General features: G+C 40.9%; 2 protein-coding genes across 2 annotated transcripts in view; one reads left to right on the plus strand and one right to left on the minus strand.

Annotated features, from left to right (window-relative positions):
* LOC109962173 (cholesterol 24-hydroxylase-like) overlaps nucleotides 1-10977 on the minus strand; it is an 18837-nt gene that overhangs the window by 1756 nt on the left and 6104 nt on the right. The window contains exons 3-11 of the mRNA XM_020603648.1: nucleotides 2327-2408; nucleotides 1997-2070; nucleotides 1627-1713; nucleotides 1291-1429; nucleotides 1034-1144; nucleotides 786-948; nucleotides 640-705; nucleotides 193-265; nucleotides 3-107 (exon numbers count right to left, since the gene is read on the minus strand). Of these exons, the coding sequence (XP_020459304.1) occupies nucleotides 3-107; nucleotides 193-265; nucleotides 640-705; nucleotides 786-948; nucleotides 1034-1144; nucleotides 1291-1429; nucleotides 1627-1713; nucleotides 1997-2070; nucleotides 2327-2408 (900 nt within the window). The remainder of the gene's footprint in view (nucleotides 1-2; nucleotides 108-192; nucleotides 266-639; nucleotides 706-785; nucleotides 949-1033; nucleotides 1145-1290; nucleotides 1430-1626; nucleotides 1714-1996; nucleotides 2071-2326; nucleotides 2409-10977) is intronic.
* Nucleotides 6619-8934, plus strand: LOC109962170 (uncharacterized). The gene is made up of 2 exons (XM_020603641.1): nucleotides 6619-7643; nucleotides 8355-8934. The coding sequence occupies exons 1-2, from the start codon at nucleotides 6621-6623 to the stop codon at nucleotides 8811-8813; spliced, it is 1482 nt and encodes a 493-aa protein (XP_020459297.1). The 5' UTR covers nucleotides 6619-6620; the 3' UTR covers nucleotides 8814-8934.

The raw sequence follows: 10977 nt of genomic DNA on the forward strand, positions 1-10977 counted from the left end.
ATCCTAGTGTCAAGACTTGTACCTGTGAGAGATAGATCAGCTGACCCAGGTCATCATAGCTTATGTCCTGTTTCATCCCGATGACATCATCCACCTCTTGCCTCACTCTGACAAAAACCCCACAATTTAAAAAAAACATCCTTCGACAGATTTATTGTGAAAGTTTTATTTTGCTGCATTCTGAGTTCTTACTTCTCAAGTATAGTAGGATGTCTTGCAAGTTCCATGATGCAAAAAGCCAGTTGATTAGCTGTTGTCTCTTGTCCTAAAATGTTATAAATGCCAAAATTAATCATGACATTGATTTCAAATAGAGCAAAATTCTGAAGAAAAGGCCTGGAAATTGTAAGGAAACGTAGTTTATGTCCATATGGATGGAACAACAGTTAACATTGTAATGTATACATTATTGTAAAAAACTGTCATCACTCTTGAAAGATATTAAAATCACCCACACCGTGGCGAGCTGCATATGTGCAGAATTCACAGTGAAACTGATGGATAGCCCACACATTATTGAACTTTTGGGTGAAATGTTCCTTTTACTTTGTTAGTATGACTTTCTGCTATAAAGGAAGTAGAGTAACATGTTTATTTTGAAGCATTTCACACATCACCACAGACATAACAGAGACTTGCCAGCAATGAAGAATGTCACAAAGTTGTCCAACATGAACTCCTCATCTTCTTTAGTCATGCTGTCCTCTGGAATGAGAAGGAAATGGTATTAACATATAAACTAATATATGGAAGATTACTGTTTGCTGGACTTTAGGGACGGTAACCTTGGCCAGCAGATTTGATAATTTGTGTGAGGATGTCCTTAGGAATGTCATCGCCATTTTCCATGGCAGTCTTTCTTTCATGGATCCACTGAGCCCCAGTTGTGCGCAGCAGGCGGCACGCTTCCCTCACTTCTTTAATGAATGGTCTGTTCTTTGGATTGAACTGGGAATGAAAGTTTTTAAGATGTTAGACAGTTTACAGAATGTTCACGGAATTAACTCCATACACTGTTGCTGTCAAGTCATACCTGAAAAAAGCCGTCTCGAAAATTGCACAGCATCCCCTTTAGACATGTCTCAATGGCTTTAGGGAAAGGTGTACTAGTCTTCAGCAGGTCTAAGTCCACACCAAAAGCAACCTGAGAATTATCGAGTAAGCATCATACATTCATATGTACTAGGATAGTTATAACCTCATTAAATGAACTTTTGTGTTAAGTCTCTGCTCTCTCTATATTCAGTAAAAACCAACTGCAGAGGAAACTGGAAAACAGTGGCACAGTACCTTAGCAATGACATCAAGGGTAACACAGCTGAATAGGTGAAGCATGCTGGTCTCTCTTTTGCTGTCGGCAATATCTACAAGTTTACTCATCAGATTCTCTGCCCTCTCATTGAAGGTGCCCATTAGACCTCTCAAATACCTGGAAATAATGATAGTTTGAAACAGTGGAGTAGCATGGTGTGGACATACCTGCACAGCTTCACAGGAAATCTGTAAATAAGAAACTGATGAAAAGTATGAACAATCTGAAGAGGATTGACAATAACTGTGAACAGTATCAATAAAAAGAGGCTGAGCAACTTCACTTTGCCTCTTTTTGAAAAGTTAATAACTCACAAGCTGCTGAATGCAGGGTTCATGATCCGGCGCTGTTTATACCACTGCTCGTGGTTGTGTGCCGATAACAAGCCATTACCTAGGAACCTTAGAGAGAGGCATGGAACACAATGCTTTGTAAATGTCAAATAAGGTCTGACATAACAAATGTGTAAAGTGAAACAGGCAAAGTCATTGCCTGGTGCTCAAAAGTTGACTTGACAGTACTAAAATGACAAAATTACTTGAGTTGACACCACAGTTTAAGGCAGGTTTTACTCTGTATTGTTAGTTTAAGAATTCAACATATTGATAGTATAACAAATTACCAGTCTGATGACATGGTCCTGCACTTTGTACCAGTAGCTAATCCTACAGTCTGATAAATTACCTTTGACCAAACAACTTGAAGAGTTTTTTGCAAAAGAGTTTATCTTTGGTGTATTTTGAGGACATCAGGATTTCCTGAAACCAGAAGCATTAGAGGGAACAGAGAGAGACAAAAGGTTTTAGAACAAATATTATCAGGCAATGTGCTTACAGTATAAAGTTGTACCAAAAGGAACAGTAGTTGGCCTTGTAGGGTCATTATTATTTTGTAAGAACCTCTACTGAAGCAGGTGTATCTTTTTTATCTGTGCTCTTTCACACTGTTCATTGTGCAACACTTATGCAACATCTGGTTACACAAATACTACCGTGATATGTGGTGTTTAGGTACCTTGGTTGCCTCTGGACAGCTCACAGTGACGAAAATGTAATGTAGAAAATTTAATCTGAAGACAGGCCCATAAATTTCTGCCCTGTAAATGACAACTTAATTACACATTTCTAACTTTGAAACAATTGTTACACCTGCAAAAGACAGAAAAAAGAGCTATAAGAGAGCATTAAAACATAGCATCTGTCAAAATTGGTTGCTAGGCAACTGATTGATGTGGTTCTGTTGAGTCAGCTTTATTTTGAAAATCTTGTCCCATTCAAATGAATGGGAAACTTCTACTTCAGCATACTTTCAGCTATCAAAATGTTCAGCTCTTCAAGGACATTCATGCTTCTCTTCAGAAGTTTTCTAAACTTACTTTTACTTACTTTTGAAATATTTAGCTTTATTTTGAAAATCTTGACCCATTCAAATGAATGGGAAAATTCTTCTTCAGCATACTTTCAGCTATCAAAATGTTCAGCTCTTCAAGGACATTCATGCGTCTATTCAGAAGTTTTCTAAACTTCATACTTTTGAAATATTTAGCTTTATTTTGAAAATCTTGACCCATTCAAATGAATGGGAAAATTCTACTTCAGCATAATTTCAGCTAGCAAAAGCATTCAGGTGTCAAAATGTTCAGCATTTTCAGGGATATTTTTCAGCGCTCAGCATCCAATTTTCTAGTATTAATTTACAATCTTCAGCTTTCTGCAATAAAAGTAGTGTTTCTTGTGGGAACGGATGGGCAGACTACGAGACCGAAGAAGAGCTGCCAACACACTGACGTGCCAGCGTGTCAGTGAGGTGGCTAATGAGCAGTCCAGCCTGCTGCACATGGGGAGAAGAGGATCAGGGTAAAGCTGACCGCTGGCTCAGCATACAGCTCTGCGGCTGCCTGTGAGGCAGAGCGCATGGACGAGATGGAGGGTTTGTTAAAACCTGAGCCATTTCAGATTATTAAACTGGCTTTGGCCAATATCATTTTTCGGTTTTTAGCCCTACATGTTAATAAGGTTTGAAGCAAAGAAAGGTTACATCCTAATCTCACCAACATCATGGTCACACATTGCTGAGGCACCATCAGAACAGGAATTACATCCTCTTGCAGCATGTAATACACTGCACGGTCGCAGATGGTCAGTTCAGCTCTGTCAGGTCCACTAACAAGTATTTAAAAAGCTTGCTGAGCTAAAACACTGATATAGACTTCATCACATGGATTCTTAAAAAGAAACAGGTGTGTACAATTTAGGTTGATGGTTGTGTTATGGTTTCCTTGTTGAAAAATATTTTGAGTTGGAAATATTACACTCATTTACCTGTGATGTCTGTACTGAGTAAAATTCTTTACAATTTCAGAATGATTGGATACTGTTATACCCCAGTTCTTTTACTGAACAGATCTGAGTAAAAAAGGAGTCCGTCTTTCTTGATTTTAGTGCTGGTTTATTTACAAAAATATATATATGGTTTATTCAGAGGATCACAGGTAAAATTAACATCACACGTCCAGATCTCTCCCACCACCAAACCTGCGCGCAGGCAGCTTGGAAAGATGAAAGACCCTGGACCAAGAAACCTATATAATTTTAATCAATCTGGGCTAGCCCCATACTACGCAGGTACGTCAAACCGTGACGCCATCTGATATGCCAGCTTGCAGCTGACCATAACGATAGTCAAAACATGAGGAAAAGTCAAGGTGTGTGGCTGTTGTTTTGTGGTGTGTATCTAGAACAATTTGACATGACATTTCACATTAAGACAAATATTAAGATTAGCATTACAGTTAATACTAACAACTCTCTTTGCCTGCAACCTTGGCCTACATGCAGTCTGCAAGCACATGAAATTAAACTGAGCAGTTAACAGCCTGAGCTAGACATCCTGTCTCCACTAAACATTTCTAGACATCAAATCTCTGAATATCTATCCAACTAAGAAATAACCTAACAATATGTATAAAAAGTATTACAGAACACAACCCAGGGCTCCCTCCTTCAGACAAGCTGCTGGAGAAGAGAGCAGGGAAAAAAGCACACGGAAACACAGAGCCTAATACATTTATCAGTTTTGGGCTAACCCCTTACACAGATCAAGTCTGTCCCACAGACTCCATCTCTTATCTAGAGCTCCACATTCTTGGAGCAGCTGCGTATTACCTAGTCATAACAAAATGAGGTAGCTCAATGTGTGTGTGTATGTTGTATGCATGATGTGTAACTAAACAGTCATTCAGACATAATTCTTACACAAGATTAATACAAAAACAACTGGTGTCAAGGTACCCTTCTGAGTCAACATTATCTTCTAACTTTGAAGCAGAGCACACAGGAGCAGATTTTGAATCTTACTAAACTGCATTACTAACACACATTAAAGTCTAATAATTATCTGACTAATTTATTAATTTCTAACAATACAGTGTTTAACAAATCGTCCAGTATACTGTAATCAAATGTGATTTCCAGGTGGAAAAAGTTAAGGATCAGAGTCTCAGGAATTCCTAAAATACATTTGACATTTATTTTCTTTGACACAACACCATAAAAAGGCTGGAATTCAGAATACATCCACACAATATATTTGGGCCACAGTCATCACATAATCCATATTTTCCCAAATGTTTTGAACCAGAACCAGCTTTTCCAGACCCAGAAGCTTCCAGTGCATACAGCGATGGGAGCCGTGGTTACTCGTGCGTCTCTTATTATCAGTTGCAAACCCTTTTACTCTCCCCGTGAATTCAACAGTTTCATGCTAATGGGAGTGTACTTAACACTGCAGGCTAATGCTAACGCGCTACAGCTCCTAGCAGAATTGATAACTAGCCTGAAGGTAGAACATCCCGACTCTCCACTCATTGTTCTAGGGGACTTTAACAAAGCAAATCTCACCCAAGAACTGCCCAAATACAGACAGCACGTTACCTGTCCCACCAGGGACAAAATCACTCTGGACCACTGCTACACAACTGTTAGAAATTAATAATCAGTCAGATAATTATTAGACATTAATGTGTTAGTAATGCAGTTTAGTAAGATTCAAATTCTGCTCTAGTTTTCTCTGCTTCAAGGTTAGAAAATTATGTTGATTCTGAAGTATACCTTGACACCGATTGTTTTCTTGTATTAATCTTGTGTTAGAACTATGTCTGAATAAATGTTTTAGTTACACACCACGTAACAACACACACACACATGGAATTCTTCATTTTGTTATGACCAGCTACTCCAAGCCTGTGGAGCTCTAGATAAGAGAAGGAGACGCCGGACTGTCTCCAACTCGTGATGTTTTTATATCTGTCTATGTAAGGGATTAGCCCAAAACCTTATAAATGTATTAGGCTCTGTGTTTCCGGGAAATCCTTTTCTCCAGCAGCTTGTCTGAACGAGGGAGCCACCCGAGTTGTCTCTTGTAATTTTATTTGTGTTTTTAAATAAATCAGCACTAAAATGAAGAAAGACAGACTCCTTCCTTACTCAGATCTGTCCAATAAAAGAACTGGGGTATAACACAACAATAAAAGACATGTTGAACCATAATCGTAGTCATAATATTTTCTTATGCTTAATGTCATATCAGAATGTTTTAGCTACACACCACATAATCAATAGACATTCACACATTGATTTTCTTCATGCTTTGACTACTGCTCTGGCCAGCTGCAAAGCTGGCACCGGGAGACGTCACGGTTTGGCGTCCTTGTAGTAAGGGGTTAGCCCGAGGTGATATAATGTATAGGCCTGTTGTGGTTCAGGGCTTTTCATCTTTCAGCTGCCTGCGTGCATGTTGGAGGTGCAAAGCCTCCTGAGCGTGTAATGTTAATTTTTACCTGTGTTCATTGAATAAATCAGCACTGTTTTGAAGTTACTTGGACTGCCTCGTCTCTCAGAGTTAACGGTGAAAAGAACTGGGTATCCAACATTAGTCATTCCCATGGGGTACTCCAGGTTGTTTATGTTCAAGGATAACTAGATAGGAAGTTGATTACTGTTAGGAGACAGAATGTTTATTATTATTATGATGTGTTTAATCATAATCGTAATCATAATATTTTCTTATGCTTAATGTCATGACATGTCACTAGATGTCATGTCAGAATGTCTTAGATACACACCACACAATCAACAGACAATCACACATTGATTTTCTTCATGCTTTGACTACTGCTATGGTCAGCTGCAAAGCTGGCACCGGAGATGTCACGGTTTGGCGTTCCTGAGTAGTATGGGGCTAGCCCAAAGTGATATAATGTATAGGCCTGTTATGGTTCGGGGCTTTTCATCTTCCCGCTGAGCAGGGGATGAGAAATCTGGGGGCTAAGTTAGAATGGACAGTTGATGCTGAAAAAGCTTTCATCGATCTCAAGGCTGCGCTGGCTAGAGCCACCTCCCTAGCAATACCAGACTATCAAACTCCTTTCTTCTTGGATGTTTCTGAAAGGCCGCATGCTATGCATGGCGTTCTTTTTCAGAAAAAAGGGGGTAGTAGAGAGGTGCTAACACATGTGAGCGTTATTCTGGATCCCATTGAAGCTAGACAAACAGCGTGTAGCCGTTATGCGGCAGGGTTAGCAAAAATACTACAAAAAACTGCACACATTGTGATGTGTCATCCACTCACAGTTTTGACAACACATGGTATTATGGCATTCATCACATCCACGGCCTTTACCTTATCTCCAGTCAGAAGGAATAGGATAGAGAAATTGTTATCTCAGCCACACATAACCTATACACATGAGGGTGTAAACATGGCAGATGCAGTGGGAGATGGTGAATTACACATGTGTGAGGAGAAAGCTGCACAGGAGTTGAAGGTAAGAGTAGACCTACGTGCAAATCCACTGGAAGAAGCAGATGAGATACTCTTTACTGATGGATGCTGTTTCAGACATCCAGATGAAGGACTGAAGGCAGCAATGGCTGTAGTTAAACATGATCAGGGAGAGTTCAAGGAAGTGATAAAGGAGAAGTTGACTGGTCAGTTGTCAGCACAACGAGCTGAACTTTTGGCAGTGATAGCTGCAGCTGAGTATGGAAAGGGTAAGAGAGTTACGATATATACGGACTCAGCTTATGTGTCGAATGCAGTACATCATGAACTAGCAGCTTGGCTCAGAGCAGGGTTTTTGACAGCATCAGGAACTCCTATCAAGCATGAAAAGGAAATGAAACTCCTGGCAGAAGCACTGTTAAAACCAGCAGAGATAGCAGTGGTAAAGTGTAAGGGACATCAAACTGGGAACACGCTGGAAGCACGAGGGAATCAAATGGCAGATAAGGCAGCAAAAGAAGAGGCAGGATACAGTGGACAGTTTCTGGTGGTGCAGTCACAGAAAACAATATATGACTTGTTGCCAGAAATTAATGTAAATATGTTAATAGAAGCTCAGGAAGAAGCATCTCCTTTAGACAAACAAGTGTGGGTTGAAAGAGGAGCAGTGAAAACGGAGGAGGGTCTTTGGAGGTCTCCGGACGGAAGGCCCGTGGCTCCTCCCAGTATGTTACCCACCCTGATAAGCGAGGCACATGGTCTTACACATTGTGGGAGCAAACAGATGAAAAGACATCTGACACACTGGTGGCATCCCTACTTGCCAGCAATGATAGAAAAACATGTGAAGGAGTGCTCAACTTGTACAGAATTTAACATAAAGAGCACACTCAAGCCACATGAGGGAGTGTTCCCCATCCCACCAGGGCCAGGTCAGGAAATAGTAATAGACTACACTGACATGATAAAAAGTGTTAGAGGCTATAGATATCTGCTTGTGGTAGTGGATTCATTCTCCAGGTGGGTGGAGGCCGTTCCTACTAAAAAAGAAGATGCAAGATCGGTCATTAAATTTCTGATAAATCAGTACATTCCTGTACATGGGTTTCCTAGGAAAATTAGATCAGACAATGGAACTCATTTTAAAAATCGTGACCTAGAAGAGGTAGAAAAAGCACTAGGGCTGAAACATAAGTTTGGCTCAGTCTATCATCCACAGTCACAGGGGAAAGTAGAAAGGATGAATCAGCAGATAAAAATGAAGTTAGCAAAGATGTGTGCTGACACAAAATTGACATGGGTAGATGCACTGCCCATGGCCCTGATGGCTATCAGGAGCTCAGTGAATGCTGTAACCAAGTTTACACCTTTTGAGCTTTGCACAGGATACCAGTTTCCTGGACCGACAGCCAGTCTGGATCTAAAGGGGGACTCTGGAGAGAGGATCAGGTATAAACCATACTATGATCAAGTGCAGTGTCTTGTGTCAGCTTTTTCTAAACAGGTGACAGGAGGAGAAGGAGAGGTTAACCAGAACCCGCCCTACACAGCGGAGTGGGTCCTGTTGAAGGTCATCAAAAGGAAATGGTCAGAACCTCGGTGGACGGGACCGTCCCGAGTGACAGAGAGGACATCACATGTTGTGAGATTAGAGGGAAAAGGAGACACGTGGTATCACTGGACGCAGTGTGCTGCAGCTCAAGATCCCTCAAGGAACTAGAAGGCGATTAAGAGGAATGTGTGTAAGGTGGCCTCTGGGAACAGAGGCCAAAAGGGGGAATGTTGAGTAAAATTGTTAACAAAATAATACATTAGGATTAGTTTTAATATTAGACTGAATTAAGAATTTAGTTAGTAGAAGATTGATACTATGTTTGTTGATTAGTTAACTTGTTTGTTTACTGTGTGTGCATATGATTATTCTATCATATTAAGAAAATGAATAATTAGGATTTAGTTTAGAGCATACATAAGTTTATATATTTTACTCTCACAGTTGTGTTTATGTTTATGTAGTTACATATCACCTTAAGTCTGCATTGAATCACTGGTCAGTATTTACTGTGTTAGCCAACTGGGGACTGTTTAACATCAAGGGAGACTGATTCACTAAACACTGAGAACTCATTAGATTTACAGCCTAGCAAAGAGGGTCCACAGTTGTTTTATGATCACCACCTGGCTGAAGAGGCCAGGGAATTTGGGGTCACTGGGACACTAGGGGTAAGAAACAGAGATTAGATCTGAGGCCAGGAAGAGAAAAGACAACTTTAAAAGACAGGGCCATATACAGACACACAGGCAAGATAGTTTAGTAGCCAAATGGAAAGCCATGTTTTATAGAGTGTAGTTAGTTAGTTGGAAACAAAGAGGTGAGTGTAGGAATTTTAGACAGAGTAGGATTTCCTCTCTCTATAGGAAGCTGCCTTTCCCATTGGAGCAGGAAGGATGCAGAAGGGGGACGGATGGATAGATGGACCAATGGAGCAACCCGAGACCACCAGACCAGCCTACAATTGCACATTTCAAATTGTATAAGTAACTGGGTTTCAGGAGGGTAGGTGTTCTTTCTCGTCCTGAAGACGAATTGAACAGGTTTTGCTGTTGAGGTTAGGGCTTCAGATAGAGATGGAACCCAGAGCTCTGTAAATTGCTTTATTCGATGGTCTGTTTAGTTATGATAATAAATGTTTGAAAATTGATATTTGATTCCGATTATTCTTCATGAAGAACACGCTACATCCCCATCTTCACACTTAGCTTCAACAGGTCACTTAAGCTGTGTGAAGTCCCCTCCTGCTTCAAACACTCCACCATCATCCCAGTCCCCAAGAAACCCTCCATTGAACTACTACAGACCTGTGGCCCTGACATCTGTAGTTATGAAGTCCTTTGAAAGACTGGTGTTGGCCCACCTGAAGGACATCATAGACCCCCCTGCTAAACCCCCTGTAGTTTGCCTATCGGGCAAACAGGTCAGTGGACGATGCAGTTAACATGGTATTGCATTACATCCTGCAATACCTCGACTCCCCAAGTACCTATGCATGGGCCCCCTTTGTGGACTTTAGCTCAACATTCAACACCATCATCCCAGACACCCTCCACTCCAAACTGACCCAGCTCACTGTGCCTGCCCCCACCTGTCAGTGGATTACTAGCTTTCTGACAGACAGGGAGCAGCAGGTGAGGCTGGGGAAAACCACATCCAGCACCCAGACAATAAGCACAAGTGCCCCCCAGGGACGTGTGCTCTCCCGTCTGCTGTTTTCACTCTAAACCAACAACTGCATCTCAAAGGACCCCTCTGTCAAGCTCCTAAAGTTTGCTGATGACACAACGGTCATTGGTCTCATCCGAGACGGTGACGAGTCAGCCTACAGACGGGAGGTTGACAACCTGCAAATAAGCTTGATAAGTTACAATGTGGTAACATTGCTCATGTGTGTTGTTAGGTAATTTCTTAGTCAGATAGATATTTAGAGATTTGTTGTCTAGAAATGTTTAGTGTAGCCAGGATGTCTAGCTCAGGCTATTAAATGTTTAGTCATTGTCATGAGCTCTGCAGACTGCATCAAGGCCAAGGTTAATTAAATAAGACAAAGGCTACAGGCAGGAGGTGATTGTTATTATTAACTGTAATGGTAATCATAATATTTTCTTATGTGAAATGTCATGTCAAATTGTTCTTAGATACACACCACTAATCAACAGCCACACACCTTGACTTTCCTCATGTTTTGACTATTGTTATGGTCAGCTGCAAGCTGGCATATCAGGTGACGTCACGGTTTGACATGCCTGGGTAGAATGGGCTAGCCCAACCAAGTGATTAAAATTGTATAGGTTCTTGGGTTCAGGGTCTTTCATCTCCATGCTGCCTG

Source organism: Monopterus albus, unplaced genomic scaffold (genome assembly GCF_001952655.1).
Source record: "Monopterus albus unplaced genomic scaffold, M_albus_1.0 scaffold62.1, whole genome shotgun sequence".
NCBI classification, from domain to species: Eukaryota; Metazoa; Chordata; class Actinopteri; order Synbranchiformes; family Synbranchidae; genus Monopterus; species Monopterus albus.